This window comes from Urtica dioica, chromosome 11 (genome assembly GCF_054948205.1).
Source record: "Urtica dioica subsp. dioica isolate 48M chromosome 11, U.dioica_male_clone48M_v1_H2, whole genome shotgun sequence".
Lineage (NCBI taxonomy): Eukaryota > Viridiplantae > Streptophyta > Magnoliopsida > Rosales > Urticaceae > Urtica > Urtica dioica.
In genome coordinates, this window is record NC_142766.1 from 18,537,508 (window position 1) to 18,561,795 (window position 24,288).

The following is a 24,288-nucleotide window of genomic DNA, read 5'->3' on the forward strand; positions in this document are numbered from 1 at the left end:
CATTCATTTTATTAGTATTAACTTTTGTTTGATATTAAAGATTTTGTGAAGACACCAAAATCTTATTTGATAAATAAGATTGGAAGTTAATTATCCGAAATAATCATCCAAAGCGTATTTTGGAAATATATTATAACATTTGACTATTTTTATAAAATTAAATGATAATTTGACTATAGTTTTAATTTACTTCTCAAAAAATCGGTTAATCACTTACAAATATATATTTAAAAGTTAAAGTCATTTTTTAGTTTATAATTATTATTTTAGTTTATAATTATTATTTTAGATATCTCCATCTTTGATTAGTAGTAATTTATGTGATTAAAATGTATTGAACCCACTCAATTACCGTGAACATGTTTTCTTGCCTTTTTCGATAAGGATTAGGGGTACTCACAAATTACTTGCCATTCAATATCTCAAATAATTTGCTCATTGAATATCAATGATCACTTTCTATATATTAGAATGTATTTAATGCGCCAGATTATCATGTCATCATCTTTGCTTACGTGGTATCCCCAACCAAGATTTGGACCCATACGGTTAATATGTGTCATTATTTTTTCACTTATAACATTATAAAGCTATTTGTTCCAATTAGTCGATTATCTACCTTCTTTTAAAGATCTAACCAAAGTTTTATTTTATTAGCAACATAATCCATCAGACCGAAATTAATTAAATTAACTAGTTCAATTAATTTAATTAGCTTCGACCCGTTGAACTATTTCCTTAATAAAATAGAATTTGGTCTATTTTTTAAAAGAAAGTTAGACTATTGGGCTACTGATCTAATTTCCCCAACATTGTATGTATTTACATTTTTCATTCACTATTTATGAAAAAGATAGAATTAGTAAGTTTTTAAAATAATAAAAATTATACTCAATAAATATTGTTTTATCTTTTTTTTTCCCCTTATAGGATATTGATTTTATCTTTACTATACCTATTTGTTAATAAAAAAAATTATCTTGTATTTTGGTTGTTGAAGTCACAAAGGTAATAAACTTTGTTAGTATAGAGTAAGGTTTTAAATTCCGACGAAAATCGACGACGGTCTCTGTCGGAGCAAAAACGACTAACAAATAGCAGTTTTTTTTTTCGTTTTGTCATCGTTTTTCGTTGTTTTTTCGTTTTTTGTCGTTTTTTTAAATTGATAGAATTTGACATATATGACATTCGAACTCAAGCCCTACACCTTGGGTGCACAAGTTCTTAACATTAGATCAAGTTGACACTTGTTACATTCTATACAATTTTAATATAAGATATCTAAATATAAAACTTTAATATATAAATCAATATAAAAAGAGAAATAAAATAATAAAAATATAAATATTATGAATTAAGTTATAAAAAATATGTCACATATAAATTATACAGATATATAAATTATACAGATATATATACATATGTATATACATATTTATATAACTATATATACATATATATGTATTGGGAATAAATACGTTGATATTGAAATTAACGAGAGTATTTGATATAATATTGGGGTAAAAACAATTAAAATTATAATATATAAGTAGCATAAATTTCGTGTTTAAAAATTGAAATATACACACACACACACACACACACACACACATATATATATATATATATATATATATATATATATATATATATATAACATATTATTTCCGTTTTATTTTTCATCGGCATGTCGATTTTACATGGAAAACGGCATATTAATTGCTTTTTTCTATATTTTTCATTCGATTTTCCATCGACATGTCGATTTTCCATAAATCAGGAGGCTCGAAACAACATCGAAAATGACATTTTGAGCCTTGGTATAAAGACAAAAGAACAACGGAAATTTATATATATGTAGTTGAAAGTTGAAGCATCTTTATTATAAAGTATTTAAAACTTAAATTCAGATTATATAGGAACTTTAAGAAACCGAATTATATAGAAAGAAAGGTTTAGTAAGGCTAGAGAACAATAATAATGTTTAAAAAAACAACAATAATAATAATAAATAAATAAATAGAAAGATACAATAGAGAAGTAATAACGAATCAGATATCTTATCTATCGATTTTCAACCTCTTCCGGAACGTGGTTTGATTTGGAATAAACTAAAAAAATTATTCTTCTATTATCTAAAAGCCTATAGAATATTTTTTGTCTGTGGAAGCGCACTTACTAATTATTATATGGTATGTTAAAATTTAAATGCGCACTATCTAGATGGAATAACGGATTTACGTGGGACTCAGGACCCTTCAGTTTTTTTTTTAAATATGTTTTTAGCTCTTTTTAATTATTTTTTTCTTTTTCAAATTATTTAAAAAATTTACAAATTAGTCAAATTTGAGATTTTTTTTTTCAAATTAGCATTTCTTGAATTTTTTATGTTCAAATTTGTCCCTCCCAAGCTTTTCTGGATCCGGAAGCTATGTATTTTTGTGAATTTAAATATTAATAAATATTAATAATTTTATATTTATGACTAAGTAGTCGTACATTTTTTAAAATGTTTAAGCTATTATTAAATTCAAGCTTTCCTCTTAAAACTAATGAAAAATGGGATTAGTTTATATATAAATTTGATTTATGTGATCAAATCATGTATATTACTCTGGCAACCACAATATTTTAAGGATTGCAGTTAGCACAATTAAAACTAACACAATAAAATAAAGAGATAAAACCGAAGAAAGTAAAATAAAATAAAATAAAATAATATCAAAACCGTTTCAAATTCCGGATTCAATATTCGACTTCATTCAATAACCATCTATAAATACAGAACCTCTCTCTCACTCACCTCTGCTCAAATCGCTTTTCTCGTTATTCTTTTTCTGTTCCCTGAGACTATGGACCTCGATCTTTCCCCAAAGCTGGCGAAGAAGGTGTACGGAGGCGAAGGCGGTTCTTACTACGCCTGGTCTCCGGCGGAGCTTCCGATGCTCCGGCAAGGCAACATCGGAGCCGCCAAGCTCGCTCTCGAGAAGAACGGCTTCGCTCTTCCGCGTTACTCTGACTCTTCCAAGGTCGCTTACGTCCTTCAAGGTAATTTATTCTTTTCTTTTTTTTCAATCGTTTTTTTGTGTGATCGCCACTTCAATACCGTATTTTGAGTACATGCGTTTTGTGATTGTTTTTTATTTTTGTTTACCCTGACTTATAACTGACTTATTTTTTTTCTTGCTTGATTCAGTGTTATTCTGTGATTCTGTTTTCTTGTTTAGTTAGTATGATCAGTTTGTTCCTTAGGTGTAAAAACACATTCATCTGTTTGTTTTTTCTGTGTCTGCAATTACGTTAAAGCACAATATTTTATTTTTCTATGATCAGTATATAAAAATCTCCCTCGGTGTGCTTCTGTTTTTCTTGGTCGGTGTTTTATAAGTATGTAATCAATTTGTTCCTCAGGATGTAACCTTAAATACTTTTTTATCTTGTGATATAAACAAGAAGATATTTGTTGTAATAATCAAGGAATTTCCTCCGGTTTCTCATTAATTTATATCAGATAACTTTTTGGCTCAATTGATTTCATGCGTTCAGTTTTCTTGTCTTTTTGTTTGTTTATCCGTGATCAATTTGTTCCTAAGATTATATAAACAACCAGATATGAAAAAGGTTGAAAGATGGTGGTGGCCGTATTTAAATGAATTTGTTCCTTAGTTGTAATTAATTAGGTCCCATCCATCGTGTGGGTGTGTGTAATTGGGTTGTTTTGTTGTAGGAGGCGGAGTTGCCGGAATTGTCCTCCCGGAGGCGGAGGAGAAGGTGGTGGCGATCAAGAAGGGAGACGCGATTGCGATCCCGTTTGGAGTGGTGACGTGGTGGTACAACAAGCAAGAGAGCGACCTGGTGGTGCTCTTCCTGGGGGAGACCTCCAAGGCCCACAAGGCGGGGGAGTTCACGGACTTTTTTCTGACCGGGTCCAACGCGGTCTTCACGGGCTTCTCCACGGAGTTCGTGTCCCGCGCGTGGGATGTCGACCACGCGTCGGCGGAGACCCTGGTGCGCAGCCAGAAGGGGAGCGGGATCGTGAGGGTGGAGAGCGGGTTTGCGATGCCGGAGGCGAGGGAGGGAGACCGGTCGGGCATGGCCATCAACTGCGAGGAGGCCCCGCTGGACGTGGACATTGCGGGGGGAGGCCGCGTTGTGGTGCTCAACACTCAGAACCTTCCGTTGGTGGGAGAGGTGGGGCTGGGGGCCGACCTCGTCAGGCTCGACGCTGCCGCCATGTGCTCCCCGGGATTCTCCTGCGACTCCGCCCTGCAGGTCACCTACGTCGTCAGGGGCAGCGGCCGCGTCCAAGTCGTGGGCCCCGACGGCAAACGCGTCCTCGAGACCACTCTCAAGGCCGGCAACCTCTTCATCGTCCCGCGATTCTTCGTCGTCTCCAAGATCGCCGACTCCGACGGCATGGAGTGGTTCTCCATCATCTCCACGCCCAACCCCATCTTCACGCACTTGGCTGGGAGGACTTCCGTCTGGAAGGCTCTGTCGCCCCAAGTTCTGGAGGCTTCCTTCAACGTGGAGCCTCGCATGGAGCAGCTTTTCAGGTCAAAGAGGACTTCGGATGCCATTTTCTTCCCGCCCTCCAACTAGACCATCAAGCTCCAACTAGTTTTTTTCCTTCTTTCTTTATTTTCTTCATTTTGCTTTAGTAGTTCGAATAAATTTTGCTCTACCGCGCCGCAAGAGAGCTTTTCGGTATTTTTTCTTCTATTGTTTCGGTTATGAACGGGGCTTTCCTGCTTCGGCAGGGAAGTATTATTATGCGAATGAAGTTTGCTTTGCTTTGGCTTTCCTTAATTCTTTAACATACTAAGAACTATATTAATGTTACAACTTACAAGTATAGACCAAGTTTCGAGTTCTTATATATATTCCTTAAAAAAAAAAAAATCATATATTCCTCCACAGGTGAATTCGAGCCACTCTGACTAAAATAAAATTTGGTAAATTTGTTGGTAAATTTGTTATTGTGCAAGTCAAAAGACTACGTAATTAGTGGATCACCAAACCGGCACTGTTCATCTGTTTCAATTACCATTGACATGCATATACCAATTGAATTTTTTGGAGCTGCAAAGCACACCACTCTCAGACCATTCCTCTTGGCGGATTGGGAAGAATTTCTCAAGAATTCTAACAGCGTATGATCTATGATGACCGCAATTTAATTTGACTCATAAAAAATTAAAAGTTATACCGAAAATTTATGTCACTTAGCAGGATCCTTGGACTGATTTCACTCTTCTTCTATGTCTCCCAATAAATATAGGTAAACTATTTGCACATCTTTTATCTTATTATTCCTCTGAACAAATGTAACCATAAAAAGAGTAACGAGAGAATGAACGCAACAAACACACATAATAATATTAGGGGCACTGTTTGTACTTCACTGATATTTGAGCTAAAATATTGTGTGGTGGTGAGCACACACATACATTGATTGAATGCTAAATAAGACTAAAAGTAAAACACGAGCACACAATATAGAACACCCAGATATGTTTTAGAAGGCATTATGACAATGTTAATGTTATTCAAATTACTCGTAATTAACTCTATATTTCATGAGCGCACAAAAAATATTGAGATCGGTAGACATTTCACTTGTCACCACTAACAGAGTAGGACTATTACGTTATCATTCATCACTTCCGCCATGCAAATTGCCGACTTGTTTACGAAAACTCATTTCACTCCACGTTTTCAATTTTTAATTAACAAACTCTCGATGTTTCACACTAATATATCGTGAGTTTGAAAGAAAAAATATTAAAATAATATATTTATATTATAAGTATTTCAATCTTCGTCTATTATTTGTATTTATGTTTTTCTCTTATATATGGAACTTTAGCCTCTTATATTATAATGTAAACATATGAACACTACTCACACAGACTCTTTGACCATCTTGGTTACATACACAACATAAACACCACCCGCATACTATTAACCAGATTTCTCAACGACTTTAACGTCAGGCTTTTAACCTCAGCTTTAGGCACGGTAACAGTGAGAACTCCGTTCTCCATCTAAGCCTTCATACCCTCCATCATCGCGTTCTCAGGAAGCTTGAACCGTCTCTGGAACTTTACGCTCTACAGACTGCCACGTGTAGCTCTTTTCCTCCTTCTCGAAGTACCTCTCTCCGCTGATCTGAACCACTCGACCGTCGTCCCCAACCTCAACATTGACCTCTTCCTTCTTCAGCCCAGGGAGGTCCGCCCTAAACTCGTGAGCCTCCGGGGTCTGTTTCCAGTCAACGTGTGAGTTGACTATTGCGGAATTGCGGTAAAGGCGAGGGAAAGTGGCCGGGAAAGGGAAGTCCTTGAATGGGTCGAACACGTCGAGAGCGAAGAGGTCGAAAGAGTTGGTTCCTCGGCCACCCAAGAAGCTTGGAATCAGCGACATGATTCTATAGCCGTATAATAGTAATAAGTAAAGAACGTCGTTGAGCACTTGATTTTAAGGGGCCTTCTTATCTTATCGTGTGTATATAGATTTGATGAACATTCTGGTTAGTTCTGGCGGTCCTGGTTTGAAGTGGATTACTAGAAATTTCTGGACCATTCGTGGAGTCTCTCGCTGTCTGGGAGTGCTAAAGAGTTAACGAAAATAAAACTAAAAAAAAATATCATAGAAAATTGTATATGCTTGCTGCTTAGAGAAATAACTACTGTTTTTTTTTTTTGGCCAATATATAAAAAAAGTACTCGACACCCATTATTATTATTATTATTATTATATATAGAGTAGAGAGAGTGAGAGACCCTCCCTCTCAATAAACAGTGTTCCGTGGTGGTTTTTTTTTTTTTTTTTTTTTTTTTAACTTAGATTGAACTTTAAATGTAAATACTGTTCATTCGTACCGATTTTTTTTTTCAGAAACATAAAAATATTTTTCATAAAACTTTAAATAAATTTTTTTCAAACCTAAATATTTATGGACATACTTCTATAAATTTTTTTCAGACTAAATATATTAATTATTCCTCAGCAACGCACAGAGCATATATTGCTTGTATATTATAAAAGAGAGGATCAACCTATACATTCAAATTATTATTCATGGTACAATTTTTTTTTTAAGAAAAAATGTCTCCAAAAATTTTAATTTCATTTTTTCAAATTTAGATATTTCTGAACATGTCTCTATATATTTAATATATTTTAATATGAAAAAAGAAATAAAATATGTTATATTGCAAATATCACTCTTTTTCATTTATTTTTTACAAAAATAAAATTTGAACTCTCAAAAAAACTCTTAATAAAATAAATATTTATTTACTGTTTTAAAAAAAAAATCAAATCACTTCTTTAAACAAAAATCCTTAACTTTTATAAAATATATTTTGATTTTTTTTATATATAAAACAAAAAATAAAGAGTTATTTCATTAAAAGCATTCAGGGAAGTGTAATTTTTTTTTAAAATAAACGAAAATAGTGGTATTTAATATATAATATATTGTTAAGAGAAGTGTGTGTTATTTATAGGGCAGTGTAGATTTATGACAATTTTCAAACTTGAAATTGCAAAATAGCCACCGTTTGGATAATTATTATTTATTAGCCACACAACATTATTTCTTATCAGATATAGACTGAATTGCCCTTTAATTTAAATTTCGTCCAGCTCATTAATTCATAATGAAAAAACGAAAATAATAATAAAAAAATTAATGATGCGATTAATAAGGCATATTTAAGGGTACACGTAACCAATTACACAATTTGAAAAAGAAAACCAAAACATATAAGTCATTCAACACATTAAAATCGCAGAAAAAAGCTCTTGGAGAAGATAAAGGCCACGTATCAATGATAATTAACAATAATTAATTCTGCACAAAACCATAAAAATATTGACGAAAAGAGATAAACAAATACTTATTAACAAAAATTAACGATTATTTATTGTGAAGAACATATAATCTTGAGACCAGTACGTTATTAACGATTATTAACTGTTATATATTACTAATTATTACTGCGAAAATTTGAAGAAAAACAGAAAAATGAAACGAGCGCAGAGTAATTTTCTTTAAATCTAAATTTTTTTTTTTAACTCACAAGCTTTTTCTTATGAACTTCGAAATTTACTAAAAATAGCAACGGTTTTTTTTTTTTTTTTTTTTTTTTTAAAGTTTATTTTGAAATCATAAAATCCAGATCCTATAATTAATGAATTTAAATAATAATGATATTTTTTTAATACGAAAATAAATTTTATTAATTAAGTAATAAGGGTATATTCGGTACAAAATAAGTGGTTTCACTCGCCACATAATCAATTTGGCTAATTATCAATTATTAACTAAACGTTGGTTATAATAAAATTAATATGTTTTAAGTGGTTTAGTTGTTAACAATTCTCTTATTTATATTAAACTGAGTGTAGATACATGATATTTTTGAAAATTAATGAGAAGAATATCGCATCTCAATTAAACACATAGAATAATGTTGATAATTTTTAAATTGTGAACATTATTTTTAAATTTTTATAGTCTTTTTAAAAATAAATTGTTTGCTAATTTGGGCTCTATTTAAATTAATTTTGTATTTACCATTTAATTTAGGGCCTTCTAGAAATATGGTCAAAAGCAAACCTAATTTTTTGGTTTTTAGCTCATGTTTGCCAAACTTTAGTAATATAGCCAAACGGACCGATAAGAAAAAAAAAATCGGATTTGCCCTTATCCATTAATAAATTCGTCACTTTCTCTCTCGTACTTTTTTTCCTACACTTTTTTTTTCCTTCATAAAAACTTCAAAAAACCATATCTATCTCATATGAACTCGAAATTGAGTAATTCCAAATCCTACGAATTCGTGACGCCGAGATCTTGTGTTTGATGAAAAATCATATTTAATGCCATAGATGTAGAAAAATCACGATATTGCCTTAAACATGAAAATAACTGAAAATTTTCGGAAATCATCTGAAAATAAATGGAAACGTAAACATGATGTATTAAACATAATTTTTCATCCAACACAATGAATCTATTTTTTAAGATCTCGGCGCCACGAATTTGTAGGATTTGAAATCACTTAATTTCGAGTTCGTATGAGATAGATATGGATTTTTGAAGTTCTGATAAAAAAAATGTTCGAAAAAAAATAAGAGAGAGAAAGTGATGAATTAAAAAAAAAAAAAAAAAAAAAAGAGAATGTGATAACTCTAAAAAAAACGTTATATTTTGTTTAAGGACAAATATGAAATTTTAACCAATTATTTCTAATGTCACCTCATTTAATTGACTATTTTTCTAAAACCATCTGAACGTGGTGGACTAAATCTCAAACCTTGAGTTTAAGGTGGTCTAGTTAGTTACAAAATTCTTTAATTTATAAGAAATTTTCTATCGATTGAAAAAAAAAACCTGTTTTAGAAAAGATATAAAATAGTCTATATTTTAAAAATTTACTCTTATATATTTTTCTGCTTTCTTATTCGCAATTACTTCAACACTAATTCAAGACCGCAGAGTACGGCCGTCACGTAGTTGCGCTTTACCGCCAGTTCCATACTCGGCGGTTGCCGCATCGCCGGAAGACAGTCGTCATGGATCTATTATGCTCCTCCACCGTTCTACCTCCAGTGCAACACCATTTCATGACATATACAAATTCAAAAGTTAACACCACATATTTCACTAATTCTCAAAATTGGGCAAGCCAAACCCGCCACACAGAAGCTCACACCCTTCCTATTTCTTTCATTGTATTTCGTGATAAACAAACATAAGAACATACACGCAAAGATTCGAATCTGCAATTATCTGCTTTCTTCTTTTTCCTTGGTCAGTGCAGATAACGAACCGGCACGCAGATGGAGTCGAACGAATAATCGACGGAGCTTGACTTGGATGGCACGCAGATTTCGATGCTCGATAAACTCGTGTCCCTCCTCACTGATTTTTGGGGACACGCTACCTCGCATGCCTTTTTTGTCTATTTTAGTCTCGTTTAGCATTCAATCAATGTATGTGTGTGTGTGCTCACAAACACACCATCTTTTAGCTCAAATGCCAATCAATATAAGAACTTGAAACTTGGTCTATACTTGTAACATTAATATAGTTCTTAGTATGTTAAAGAATTAAGGAAAGCCAAAGCAAAGCAAACTTCATTCGCATAATAATACTTCCCTGCCGAAGCAGGAAAGCCCCGTTCATAACCGAAACAATAGAAGAAAAAAAAATACCGAGAAGCTCTCTTGCGGCGCGGTAGAGCAAAACTTATTCGAACAACTAAAGCAAAACGAAGAAAATAAAGAAAGAAGGAAAAAACTAGTTGGAGCTTTGATGGTCTAGTTGGAGGGCGGGAAGAAAATGGCATCCGAAGTCCTCTTTGACCTGAAAAGCTGCTCCATGCGAGGCTCCACGTTGAAGGAAGCCTCCAGAACTTGGGGCGACAGAGCCTTCCAGACGGAAGTCCTCCCAGCCAAGTGCGTGAAGATGGGGTTGGGCGTGGAGATGATAGAGAACCACTCCATGCCGTCGGAGTCGGCGATCTTGGAGACGACGAAGAATCGCGGGACGATGAAGAGGTTGCCGGCCTTGAGAGTGGTCTCGAGGACGCGTTTGCCGTCGGGGCCCACGACTTGGACGCGGCCGCTGCCCCTGACGACGTAGGTGACCTGCAGGGCGGAGTCGCAGGAGAATCCCGGGGAGCACATGGCGGCAGCGTCGAGCCTGACGAGGTCGGCCCCCAGCCCCACCTCTCCCACCAACGGAAGGTTCTGAGTGTTGAGCACCACAACGCGGCCTCCCCCCGCAATGTCCACGTCCAGCGGGGCCTCCTCGCAGTTGATGGCCATGCCCGACCGGTCTCCCTCCCTCGCCTCCGGCATCGCAAACCCGCTCTCCACCCTCACGATCCCGCTCCCCTTCTGGCTGCGCACCAGGGTCTCCGCCGACGCGTGGTCGACATCCCACGCGCGGGACACGAACTCCGTGGAGAAGCCCGTGAAGACCGCGTTGGACCCGGTCAGAAAAAAGTCGGTGAACTCTCCCGCCTTGTGGGCCTTGGAGGTCTCGCCCAGGAAGAGCACCACCAGGTCGCTCTCTTGCTTGTTGTACCACCACGTCACCACTCCAAACGGGATCGCGATCGCGTCTCCCTTCTTGATCGCCACCACCTTCTCCTCCGCCTCCGGGAGGACAATTCCGGCAACTCCGCCTCCTACAACAAAACAACCCAATTACACACACCCACACGATGGATGGGACCTAATTAATTACAACTAAGGAACAAATTCATTTAAATACGGCCACCACCATCTTTCAACCTTTTTCATATCTGGTTGTTTATATAATCTTAGGAACAAATTGATCACGGATAAACAAACAAAAAGACAAGAAAACTGAACGCATGAAATCAATTGAGCCAAAAAGTTATCTGATATAAATTAATGAGAAACCGGAGGAAATTCCTTGATTACTACAACAAATATCTTCTTGTTTATATCACAAGATAAAAAAATATTTAAGGTTACATCCTGAGGAACAAATTGATTACATACTTATAAAACACCGAGCAAGAAAAACAGAAGCACACCGAGGGAGATTTTTATATACTGATCATAGAAAAATAAAATATTGTGCTTTAACGTAATTGCAGACACAAAAAAAACAAACAGATGAATGTGTTTTTACACCCAAGGAACAAACTGATCATACTAACTAAACAAGAAAACAGAATCACAGAATAACACTGAATCAAGCGAGAAAAAAAAAAAATACAGATATTCGTAGTCAGTCATAAGTCAAGGTAAACAAAAACAAAAACAATCACAAAACGCATGTACTCAAAATACGGTATTGAAGTGGCGATCACACAAAAAAACGATTGAAAAAAAAGAAAAGAATAAATTACCTTGAAGGACGTAAGCGACCTTGGAAGAGTCAGAGTAACGCGGAAGAGCGAAGCCGTTCTTCTCGAGAGCGAGCTTGGCGGCTCCGATGTTGCCTTGCCGGAGCATCGGAAGCTCCGCCGGAGACCAGGCGTAGTAAGAACCGCCTTCGCCTCCGTACACCTTCTTCGCCAGCTTTGGGGAAAGATCGAGGTCCATAGCTTCAACTAGTTTCTCAGAACAGACGTGAGTGAGACTCTGTTCTGAGGTTCTGTATTTATAGATGGTTAATGAATAAATTAAAATCGAATATTGAATTCGAATTCGAAACGGTTTTGATATTATTTTATTTTATTTTACTTTCTTCGTTTCCATTGTGTTTAGTTTAAATTTTGTTAACTGCAGTTAAAATATTATAGTTGCTAGAGAATAATACGTGATATGATCGCATAATCAAACTTATATATGTAAAATAATCCCATTTTTCATTAGTTTTAAGATTTTTTTTTAATAAAAATAACTATTTGAAATTAATTGATTGTCAAAATAACCAAAATTTTCAATTTTCAATAAAATAGCTAGAATTTCATTGTCAATTTTTTTACACAAAAATTAATTTTTTTGAAGATTGTTATAAATAATTTATTACTTTCAAGAAATATAATTGTAATCAAAATATTTAATTATATATCGTAAATTTTAGCTACTTTACTGATTTTAGACAAATTTTAATTATATTACAAATCTATTTCTTTAAATTAATTATTTAGTTAAACCACAGAAGTATAAAACCATAATGCTGTAAAAAAAAATTAAAAAGTTATTATTTATTTTCACTTAACTATATAACTTCCCTATAAAGCATGCGCATATAACATTCCGTGTAGTAAGTGCGCTTCTACATACACACGAGTATTCGTGACTACTATAACATTCCATATAGTAAGTGCGCTTCCATGTAATTTGTTTTTATTTTGTACCAACCCACATATCTGAAAACCTTGGAAGAATTATAGATAAGAGATTTGATTCGATATTTATTCTCTGTCATATCTTTATATTTATAATTGTTTTATTTTCTTTCTATACATAAAGTATTTGGCTAAATAACAACGTTTTCAGATATACCATTATGTTTTAATGTATATCGTAATCCACCCTCTCGGATTATGTGTATTTGTTCATTACTAAAGGCCTATATATACAAATCAAAACCGGTTGAGACAAATCAAGAAAAATTTGATAAAACAAACAAAAGATAAATAAAAGTTAAGCGATATTCAAGTCCCAATATATAATTGGTATAGTGTAAACTGTGTAATATAATTTGAAAATTTTATTCAAATTGAAAATTTTCATTATCAAATTTAGCTATATTAGCCTTTTATTTTTTTTTCTTTTCCAATACATAGCTACTTTTTATTTTATATTTCTAATTTTGAATTTTAATTTTCAAATAAATTCTCAAACAAAGTTTACTTTTGTATCAGGCCGATATATATTTTGAGCCATAAAATCTAAAATCTAAGAAACGACATATATCTGTTTTTGGTCGAAAGAAACGACATATGTTGTTTACAAACGACAGTCCTTGTCGATTATTTATTCATATAAGGCCGTTAGATACTTCGATTTGGACGGTTAGATTAAGAGTAATGTAAATTTGTTCGACGTATTAAAAAAAAAAAAAAAAACACTCCTCTTCCACCCAGTTCTCCCAATTCCCATCTCTCTCTCTCTCAGTTTTTTTTTTTTTTTTTTTTTTTTTTTTTTTATATTAATTATTGTGTCCGGTCGAGGATTACTATCTTGATCATCCCTTCCTCCGCTTCAAGGTAAGCCCTTCTTTCTTTCTCTTTGGTTTATTTTGATGCCTCCACCACTCTGTATTATAGAATGAATTGATTTTTCATGCCACTCTGCTCATTGTGCTTGTGCTTGTTATTTTAAAATTTCGTATTTGCTACTTTTGAGTTTTTCTCAACTCATCTTTATACTTGTTTTCTCAAGCTCTTACATCCAACCGTGGGAATTTGGTCAATTCACAGTGTAGAAAGTACCGTCCTTGAGCATTGGGGGAATTTCATCCGACCATTTGGTAAAGTAAAAGTCAAAATGCTTGAGAGGGTAAAGTAAAAGCCAAAATGTACGAGCAGGGCAGTACGAAGCTCCTTTCTATTGATGACGGTCAACGCAAGCCTTGGATGAATGGCATTGAGCTCTTGGAAGAGTCTTTGCACAACAAACATGTATTATCAACTGGGTGTGAAGGGTATATATCTTTCCTTGCCCAATTTTTTCAATTATTCCTTTTAGTTTCATTAACTTAATTGTCACTGTACAGGCCCAATAATTTGTTTTCCTTGTTCAGTGTTGATGGATTGCTTGAGGGTGGATTGCGAGAGGGACACTTAACAGAATTTGTTGGTCCTTCATCTTCAGGAAAAACACAAGTATGTAACTCATTATCATTGCTTTTATATTGTCTGTGTGGTTTGTTCTTGTAGAGAATTGTTTACAAAACTAATGCTTACTAATATGTTCAGGTTTGTCTACAAGCTGCCTCAAATATCGCAAAAAAGCACTCGGGACGAGTTATATACATAGATACATCCAACTCTTTCTCGCCTCGGCGTATCGCCCATTTTATCAATTCCGTATATATCGAGTGATTTCTTTATACCTCGTCACTGACCTTATATGTTCTTTTTCGATGCCTCGTTGTAGTTTTGAAATTTTCACACTGATTCCCTCCAGATTGTAAAAATTGTAGGATAATCAAGCTCATCTCCAAAGCGTCATGAACAACATCGCATGCCATTGCGTGTTCGACATTTTCACAATGTTCAGTGTCTTACACGAGCTTGAACTCGGTTTGAGATCCCAGGTTCACGCGTTGTACTAAACAGTCTTTTTTTTTTTTAATTTAATTTATTTTATCTTTAATGTGGGTTCTTGTCTGAAAATTCAGCGGTCCAAAGGAGCTCATCGGGTGCGTTTAATTATCGTAGATTCGATCTCCTCTCTCATCGCCCCGATTCTCGGAGGCAGTGGCTCACAGGGTATCACATTCTTTCCTAGGAATTTTATCACCGCCCCAAACAATCGTATGTTTTACACATCGCGTATTTTTGCAGGGCACGCGTTGATGGTCTCTGCCGGGTTTCTTCTGAAGAAATTGGCACACGAATATAATCTTGCGGTGCTCGTAAGTACTTTCAAGTTCAACCACATGAGCTTAGTTTAAGCTTGTCTTTGTACTAATTGCGTGTCGTTTTTTTTTTTTTGTGAAGGTGACAAATCACACGGTGGGCGGCGAGGGAGGCGGTCTGAAGCCCGCTCTCGGAGAGACATGGAAGAGTGTCCCTCACACGAGGCTTCTCTTCTCGTGTGATCGCCGGAACAGTAACTCTACCGTTTCGGTTATAAAACACTCGTTCATGGTGTGTAATTGCCCGTTCAACTACTTTTGTTTCGGATGTTTCGATTTCTAATAACATGTTCTCACACCTTTTTTTTTTATCCTGCAGGCCCCGGGAAATGCTGCGAGTTTCACGATACATGGCTGATAAAGTTACAGCGTGAATTGGTGGAATCGACAGTGAAGTCATTTGTCGTGTTTACGAGTGTAGGAGTTGGGATGATGAATCTGATTTTCCTGTAATGTACGTATGACCGAAATTTGAGGTTAGTCCCATGATAGACCGGGAATGCGAAAGCTATTGGCCAAAGAAGTTCTACAGAGATGCTATAAAGCCTAAACTGCATGAGGCAAGTCAAGAGGAAGAAGAGAAATTGCATCTTGATCTGTTTGGAGAGAGCGCAAAACTAACTGCAGTTTTAATTTAAAACAGAATTTATAACCGAAAGGACACATTCAGGATAATGTAAATGGAATTACTCAGAATGCAAGCAAGTGATGCGGGGGAGTTGGGAATTGTAAAAAATCAAAACGTAAGTAGATTAGTAAAAATTATTAGGGTTTAAAAACCGGTCGGGAATACATTTTGAAAGGTACTGATAGACGGGCAGTACTTCTTAGATCCCATCTTTTTTATTTACCTGCTATAGCTAAATAACCAATAAAATTTGTGGATATCACGGAGATTGTATTAATAAACCCTTGCATATGGCGGAGAAAACCGCCATTACATTTATTCGATAAAAAAAATGCAAGGAAAAGAGATCACAAAGTTACAAGTTTGTGATATGTCTTTCTTTTGCTATCCTAGTTTGTCCAATATTAGTGACATGGTAAAAAAAAAAAAAAATGCGAACACTAGAATTTAATAAAAAAAAATTTAACTTTTTTTTTTGAAGTGATAAATTGCTTATACATTATCGAAAAATTTGTGTTCAAATTGTTTTTTTTACCATGTAATTTTGTTGCGGAAAATTTTAAACTTGATTGTTTTGTTAATAAATTAGTTACTGTCAAGTGCATAACTAGCAGTGCCATACATTTCGACCACTCTTTGTATTGACATTGATAATTGGCGCGCCATTATAATTTATGATATAGTTGATATTTAACATTATATCTATACTAATTTTTCTATGTTTATGAATGTTAGGAACTTCCAAACAAATATATATAAAATTATTAGGCATGTAATGAGATAGTTGTTCAACTATCGGGTTGAGTAATTAACTATTTATGCAATACATATAAAGCAAGCAATCAATAAATTAGAAAAACAGTAGATGACACAAATAATTGGTAATCCAGTTCAATGACAAACCACTTTAATTTGGAGGGCGATGTAAGTCTGGTGGTGGAAAGAAGCTCGCTATAATTACAAGTGCGAGAGCTTGAGTTTCCAAACTCTCTCTCAAATTGTTGTCTCCTCCAATCTCTGCTGCACTACTCAACCTGGCTTAACGGAAATATCGGCCTTCCAATAAGCCAATAAGGACGGCTTAATGGCTTAACGGAAATTTTTCTTCCGTTAAGCCATTAAGCCGTTTCCGTTTCTTATTGGAAGCCATTATTCCGTTAAGCCAATAAGCCGTTTTGATTTCAATTAAAATGTAAAATCAAAAGGACTAAAATGTTACGTTTTTAATAAAAAGGGTTAATATGCAAACTAAATTTTATCTTTACATACAAACTATATAATGAAAATATTTTCGAGACGTTTTTGTTTTAAGTAAGAAACGTGAACGGAACCACGGAAATTTTATTAATGAACTCTCACTTGTGGCGGAGGAAAACCGGGGTTACTATATTTTAGAAACTATATTATATTAAACTATATAGAAAATTTAATTTAGAAACTATATTATATAAATTACATAGAGCTTGATGAGATTGTAGAGAGAATTGTAGAGAGAATTTGATGGATGATGTTGTGAAAATTGGATTGAAATGAGTTATATTTATAGAGAAAATGATGAAAGTGTAAAAAAAATTAATAAATCCGTGTATAAACAGTAAAATAACGGCCATTTTTTGTGACCATTGATTAAAAAACGGTAATAAAATCAATGGCCGAGATTAAAACGCAACCAACGGTCACATATCACCAACGGATTTGACGGAAGCCGCGGAAGCCGATTTTCCGTGTAAACGGCTCCGCGGAAGCCGAATTTCCGTATAGACGGAAGCCGCAATGCCGCTAAGCCGAGCCACGCGCGGAAGGAAGGACGGCTTCCGCATTTCCGTTTCCAACAAGCCAGGTTGATGCACTACAATTTAAGCTCCCCTTAAATCATAGATATCTCTCTCTTACACGACATCCTCTCTCGAAGTTTATCTCTGCGAAATCAACGCAAAAACGTTACAATCAAGTCTCAAGTCTCTGCTAGTTCGAAGCAATACATAGATTGAAAGTAACTCTCTCACTTGTTGTCGATGAAGATCTTAAACCAAAAGAAACGAGCGAGAGATATATTGATCATGTGCGACTCGAAGATAATTCGTAATTAACAAGAGCACTAGACCGAGGTTTGTTAAAACTGATAATATAATCTTCTATGAAATTAATAAATCGAAAAATCAAATATGATCGTATCTCTAAAAATCTTGAGACAAGAACAACATATATTTAGTATAGGCATGTATAGGCATCGTTTGGTATAGTTTTTCTTTTAAAAAAAATGTTTTTAGATTCTACTATTAAAAAAAGCTGTTTTTTTAAAAGTAGACATATATTTAGTAAATTGATTTTAAATTAGCTTTTGTTGATAGCAAAAGCAGATTTAGCATTTAGTAAAATAAACATGATTATTGAAAAAGACCAAAATAGATATCTCTTTAAATATTAATAGAAATGATTCATATATGTTGTGACTCGGTATATGTTGTTATCGGAATGCGCGACTCAATAATTGAAAAGATACATTTTTGTTTGAGAAATTTGGTAGAGAGATTGTTGCAGACAGTTTAGGTATTTATGACTCGGTATATTTTGTAAATGAAAGTGCGACTCGTTAAAAATACAAATGAGTGTATTTTGGTTTTTTGTTACATCAATTTCTGAATGACTAGACGATGATATAAAAATAATTGTGTTAAAAATAAAAATAAAAACGCTTTCCCAAAAGCTACAATTTGTAGCTTTTCGAAGTTAAGTTTAATTTTCAAAAGTGCTTTTGAAACTTTTATTAAAATATGTTTTAATAACAGTTCAAAACGGTTAAAACTTTTAGAAAAAAAAAATTAAAATTGGGCTTAATAAGCTTTGTCAGACAGAGCCATATTTAATGTTATTTCACATGAATTTTCATCTCCTCATTGTAAATTCATGGATTCGCCTCTGACTGTAATTCGATATATATATATTTTTTTATTGGAATCGCATCAGTTCACTAAAAATGCAGGCTCATCGGCCAAAAAAATCGATTCAATCTTCTAACTGGTTGTTATCCCCGGATGCAGCAGCTCAAAAATCTGCCACGAACTCAAGGGCCCACTCCACCACCGCTTCCGTCGAATCATTTCTGTTACTATAAATGCCGCCATTTCGCATGTTCCAGCTCTACCATAATAAGACTAAAGCATATGAGATAAAGACCTCGTTCATAATTTTGCAATTCAAACGTTTATAGTGTCGTAGTTCGTTTAAATATTCTATTAGGTATTAATAAAGATTGGCTGTTTTCATATCCAATTTTTAATTAGGCTACTCAGCTTTAAAAAAAATATTATTATTAATAAAATTATTGGTATGGGCCTGTTGGGTATATCAAATTAAGTGGAATAGCAGGAGATCACCTTAGCAATGAATTTGGAGTAGGGAAGCTGCTCAAATTATAACTACCTAACCAAAGCAAACAACATTCGGAAACATATAATGTTACAGGCTTTTGGTTTAGGTACCCACAAATGCAATTCTGTAAAAGAATGAAAAATACCAACTCCACTTCATCAACTCCATCTTCCTTATTCCCTCTCGCTCCCAAAACAAAACAGGCACCTATAAAAACCCAATCACCCCAAACCCTTTCCCATCAAACAACAACAACAACAACAACAACAATCTTCACCAACTAAATAACCCCCAAAAATCATCATCAAAACCTCAAAAACCACAAATGGCATTCCACAACAAGCCTCTCGTCTCCACCGTTGCATGGATTCTCTTCGTCTCTCTCGCAATCTCATGCGCGTCCTCGTCTAGAGTCCTCCTCGACGACGATGACGGCCTTGGCCCCGCTGTGGTGGGCCCAGCAGGCCCAACCACCACCCCAGGAGCCCAAGTCGGCACTGGGGCAATTGTGGGTACAGGAACAGCCGTTGGACCAGTAGTTGGTCCAGGAGCTGAAACTGCACCCGTAGTGGGCCCAGGAGTTGGAACTGGGCCCGTTGTAGGCCCAGGAACTGCTGCTGGACCAATAGTTGGTTCAGGAGCAGGAACTGGGCCCGTTGTGGGCCCAGGAACTGCCGCTGGACCAGTAGTTGGTTCAGGAACAGGAACTGGGTCCGTTGTGGGCCCAGGAGCCGGCGCTGGGCCAGCAGTGGTCCCGGAGCACGGGCTTGTGTTTTACATGCACGACATCGTGGGCGGGACGAACCCATCGGCGATGGCCATAACCGGGATAGTCCAAAACCCGGCAGTGAGCGGGTCGGTCCCGTTCGCGAAGCCCAATGGGGCGGTCCTGCCGGTCAACAACGGGGTCCCGCAAAACAACAACAACGGCGGGATCGTCAGCAACAACAACGTCCCTTTCTTCACGGGCCTCGCCGGAAACACCGCCAACCTCCTCCAAAACTCCAACAACGGCAACGGCGGAGGAAACAACCTGATCTCCGGCGGGTCGGGGTTTCCCTTCATCAACGGAGCCCAGCTGCCTCCGGGGATGACGCTGCAGAAGCTCATGTTCGGGACCATCACGGCCTTCGACGACGAGCTCACGGAGAGCCACGAGATCGGGTCGGGGCTCGTGGGAAAGGCCGAGGGGTTCTACGTGGCGAGCTCCGTGGACGGGACGAGCCAGACCATGGCTTTCACCGCCATGTTCAAGGGCAGCGGAAGCGGCTACGACGACACGCTCACTTTCATGGGAGTCCACATGACCGCCGCCGCCGAGTCCCACCTCGCCGTCATGGGCGGGACCGGAAAGTTTCTCAACGCCAAGGGCTTCGCTACCGTCAAGACGTTCCCGCCGAGTCTGGACCAGCACAACACCGATGGGATTGAGACCATTCTTGAGTTCACTGTCTACCTCGTTTAATAGTATCTTGTGTTTGATACTATTTGACGTACGTGAGGTATTTGTGATTTTTTTTTTCTTTTCATCTTTCCTTTCAAAAGTGTGTTAGTATTAATATTTGGTGAATCAGTTTGATCATATATATATATATACGTTGTATTACATTGTTGAACTTTGTTGTGAATTATTGGAATGCAAAGGACTTTGTCTATTGATGTTATTATAAAATGCAAGTGATCTCTTACTTTGATGAGTATTCTATGTAAATTATTAAGTCGATTTTAAAAGTTCTCTTAATCTTTACGAGTGTAATTCTTTTAGCCCTGATTTCGAGTCATGGCTATAAACAAGATTAAAAAAAAACACATTATCGATATTCTTTTGTTGTTTAATTGCTAAAAAATAAAAATAAATTATAACAAGATAAAATTCGAGTTATATGATATGATATCTGGTTGTAGTACATAGGACCATAGCTGTTCGTCATAAGCAGGGACGATGTCAAAATTGTAAATTAGAGAAATTAATGTATAAGAAAAAATTTAGGAGAACTAAATTATAAATTTATAGGTAAAATTAAATTAATTTTTTTTTATAAAGGGGCAAAAAGTGTAAGAAAACAAATTGAGGGGGGATGCACTGTGCCTCCATCCCTGATCATCGGTCTAGGTCGCAACTGCCAGTGGTCTATGTCCATAAGAAACAGTTTTTTCATGACATTTTGACATATAAATGTCATTAAAAATTTCATTTCTTCGTGACAATTATTATCATAGTTTTTTTTAATAATCTCACGTAATTTCTCCCAAGATATTTGACATGGGATTTAGATCCATTGTTTGCTTAAGGATTTAAGCCCATTGTGACTAGTTACTTGGATAGAGTATGCACAGCTCCTTAGACTATCTCCAAAACTACTTTTACGGTAATTACATCGAAACTCTGAAACTCTAGTTTTTACATCAAATGGATAGTGTTGCATCAAATTTGATGTAACGTTGTTTATATGGTGTCAAAATTACACAAAATATTTAAGCATTATTATAATCTAATTAATTTATAATTTTTAATTAAAAATACATATTTTAATTAATTCAACCTTAATCAATATGTTTTTAACTGTTTGAAATTTTGTTTATAATCCAAATTAATTTTTCTCAGTACCACTTAAATTAATTCAATAATAAAAAAAAATTATAAATATCAAATCAAATTAAGAAAATAATTAATAACAATAATTTAAAGATATCAAATCTAATTAAACCAATAACTAAAAGATACTACTACAAATACTATTGCCACAAAATTCTTAACTTTACAAGAAAATATAAAATACAAAGATAAAAAAAACAAGAACATAAAAATAATTAAAATTGTGGAATGGATATATGAATATGAATTAATTCACTTATAATAGTATGTAATTTTCACATTTTTTTATGATGTATTATCTATTCCCTAAAAATTTTTGTATTATATGTAATGAAATTTATTAATTTTCACTTTTATTAATTATATTTTTTATTTTTAAATAACTTATTATTGATTTATACTATTTGTGTTCTTTGGTAGTATACTACAAAATATACTTTGGTAGTAATTTTCAATTGAATTAACATTTGGATATCACTAGGGATATAATTTAATTTTTGAGATCTTGGGATATAATTCCATTTGAAAATTACTACCAAATGATAACATATACTAGCAAATTAAGAATTGAAAATTACTACTACTAGTATGTAATTTTATTTACATATACTAAATGTGAAAATTAATCTCATACTACCAAATTTGCTTTAATGTTACTGTACTAATCTTAGTATTTTCTTTTAAATTCTTGACTTAGTTTTTAAGAAAATATCTAGACAAAGATCCCATTTGGATATCACTAGGGACATTATTTAATTTTGAGTAAATGGCGACAAAAGTCTCTAAAGTTTCCGGAAACAGCTAAGTTGGTCCCTATTCTTTTTTTTTTTACGGCGAAAGTCCTTCATGTTGAGTTTTCGTCATGCCGTTGATCCCCAACCCCATTTTGACGTTAATAAGTAACGATTTTAGGTCAAAAACGTTAGTTTTGACTGAAAACGTATTTTAATTCAGAAATTAAACAATAAAACAAATAAAAACAAATAAAACAAATAACCCATAATTATATGCACGGCGGAGACGAGTCCCAATCTTCCACAACCCTGCAACAAACCCTGCAACAATGGAAAATAATAACCCATAATTATATGCACACGAAACTTGTGTGTGGCTAATCTAGTAGAACAACACCATACCCAACACCAACAAAGACTATTTCCATAACAATAACCACAACGCACATATCAGTACTGACCCCCTTGTTTCTCACCACCACCAACTAGTCCCTGACTACCAAAAAAAAAAAAAACTGAAATGAACTTGGAGACTAGCATGGAATTTTTAGTACCTCCCAGCTCTGAAGGTGTAATCGGAGCGGCCTGTCTGGGGAGAGCGAGTTCGGAAGAAGAGGCGAGTGGATTCGAGGCCGCACCGCATGACGGCGCCGGCGTCGGGGCTGAGCTCAATCACGGTGGCGTTGTGGCGCATCAGAGACGCCGACACCGCCTCCACGGCCCTCGAGTACTGCGCCACGGACCCGGGGGTAAGAATTTCTGCATATATCTCCGCCGAATTTCTACGTCGGAGGTCGGTCGTTTTCTTTAGAAGCTGTACGAGGCGTTCAGCGGCGAGTAGCTTCCTTCTCCGTCGGAGAGACACCTGATTGCGGCGAATCGGCCCACCGGAGCGCCGGCGAGGGTTTCCGCGGCGTGAGAAAGGGGAGAGAGAGGCCGGCGACGGAGATCTTCGTCGGGCTTGGTGGAGAACGCCGTCCCGAGCCCATCGGAGCTTCCTCTTTTCGGCGGTGGACGCGCAAGCTCCTCCGACCAGGCACGGAGTCCTCGGGTTTCTCCGGTTCCGGCGACGCTCCTCAGCTCCGGTGCTTCGCGCGCGCAAGGACGGTTTATCACACGTTTTTATTTGTTTTATTTGTTTTTATTTGTTTTATTGTTTAATATCTGAATTAAAATACGTTTTCAGTCAAAACTAACGTTTTTGACCTAAAATCGTTACTTATTAACGTCAAAATGGGGTTGGGGATCAACGGCATGACGGAAACTCAACATGAAGGACTTTCACCGTAAAAAAAAAAGAATAGGGACTAACTTAGCTGATTCTGGAAACTTTAAGGACTTTTGCCGCCATTTACTCTTTAATTTTTGAGATCTTGGGATATTTTTCTTAGAACCATACATTACCTTTATCTCCCTTTTATATATTTCAATTATTGCCGTTAGCTGCTAATGCACGCATATACACATTCTAAAAATTATAGAAAATTAGTATATGTGTTTTATATCAAGTAAACTTGCGTACATAATTCAACAAAGTATTTTTTAAAGAAAAAAAAAGAGAGAGAGAGAGAGAGAGAGAGAAAGTTGGATTTGAGCCCGTATTGCACCAGAATTTTCTACAACATGGTGATTTTAGACCGCTTTCTTTTTTCTGTATCTTTTTTTCAGCCGTCCAAGTCTGTTTTAGTCAAGCTAATTAAAGTAACAAAGGAAAGAAAAAAAATATCTATAATAAGTTAATAACCATGGGGTTTTGTGAAGAATTTAGATTGCTCACTTCCACACCTGTTGTTGTCCATAATGAAAGTGTTAAACAACTCTATAAAGTAAATATAGGAAAGAAACAAAAAAAAACACGAAATAGCCC

At 35.5% G+C, this 24,288-nt stretch overlaps 5 protein-coding genes and 1 pseudogene across 6 annotated transcripts; 3 read left to right on the forward strand and 3 right to left on the reverse strand.

Moving 5' to 3' along the window:
- The first annotated feature begins 2,755 nt into the window (after nucleotides 1-2,755).
- LOC149381969 (11S globulin seed storage protein 2-like) lies at nucleotides 2,756-4,802 on the forward strand. Its single transcript, XM_089601946.1, has 2 exons — nucleotides 2,756-3,048; nucleotides 3,728-4,802. The coding sequence occupies exons 1-2, from the start codon at nucleotides 2,853-2,855 to the stop codon at nucleotides 4,600-4,602; spliced, it is 1,071 nt and encodes a 356-aa protein (XP_089458072.1). The 5' UTR covers nucleotides 2,756-2,852; the 3' UTR covers nucleotides 4,603-4,802.
- A 1,027-nt stretch (nucleotides 4,803-5,829) lies between these two features.
- On the reverse strand, nucleotides 5,830-6,652 carry LOC149381970 (18.5 kDa class I heat shock protein-like; annotated as a pseudogene).
- A 3,480-nt stretch (nucleotides 6,653-10,132) lies between these two features.
- Nucleotides 10,133-12,146, reverse strand: LOC149381971 (11S globulin seed storage protein 2-like). The gene is made up of 2 exons (XM_089601936.1): nucleotides 11,904-12,146; nucleotides 10,133-11,210 (listed from the first exon to the last, which is right to left on the reverse strand). The coding sequence occupies exons 1-2, from the start codon at nucleotides 12,097-12,099 to the stop codon at nucleotides 10,336-10,338; spliced, it is 1,071 nt and encodes a 356-aa protein (XP_089458062.1). The 5' UTR covers nucleotides 12,100-12,146; the 3' UTR covers nucleotides 10,133-10,335.
- A 1,429-nt stretch (nucleotides 12,147-13,575) lies between these two features.
- RAD51D (DNA repair RAD51-like protein) lies at nucleotides 13,576-16,109 on the forward strand. Of its 2 annotated transcripts, none has more exons than XM_089629810.1 (9): nucleotides 13,576-13,715; nucleotides 13,929-14,152; nucleotides 14,225-14,333; nucleotides 14,427-14,537; nucleotides 14,654-14,767; nucleotides 14,852-14,942; nucleotides 15,018-15,088; nucleotides 15,174-15,323; nucleotides 15,411-16,109. In XM_089629810.1, the coding sequence occupies exons 2-9, from the start codon at nucleotides 14,025-14,027 to the stop codon at nucleotides 15,447-15,449; spliced, it is 813 nt and encodes a 270-aa protein (XP_089485936.1). In that variant the 5' UTR covers nucleotides 13,576-13,715; nucleotides 13,929-14,024; the 3' UTR covers nucleotides 15,450-16,109. The 2 variants fall into 2 exon arrangements, with proteins under 2 accessions (XP_089485936.1, XP_089485937.1); XM_089629811.1 differs by having other exon boundaries at nucleotides 13,584-13,715; nucleotides 14,252-14,333; nucleotides 15,411-16,087.
- A 3,242-nt stretch (nucleotides 16,110-19,351) lies between these two features.
- Nucleotides 19,352-20,770, forward strand: LOC149381973 (dirigent protein 10-like). Its single transcript, XM_089601103.1, has one exon. It carries the CDS (start codon nucleotides 19,417-19,419, stop codon nucleotides 20,554-20,556), a length of 1,140 nt encoding a protein of 379 aa, XP_089457229.1. The 5' UTR covers nucleotides 19,352-19,416; the 3' UTR covers nucleotides 20,557-20,770.
- A 1,920-nt stretch (nucleotides 20,771-22,690) lies between these two features.
- LOC149381974 (uncharacterized) lies at nucleotides 22,691-23,677 on the reverse strand. Its single transcript, XM_089601448.1, has 3 exons — nucleotides 23,619-23,677; nucleotides 22,976-23,509; nucleotides 22,691-22,742 (listed from the first exon to the last, which is right to left on the reverse strand). The coding sequence occupies exons 1-3, from the start codon at nucleotides 23,675-23,677 to the stop codon at nucleotides 22,691-22,693; spliced, it is 645 nt and encodes a 214-aa protein (XP_089457574.1).
- Nucleotides 23,678-24,288: the final 611 nt, after the last annotated feature.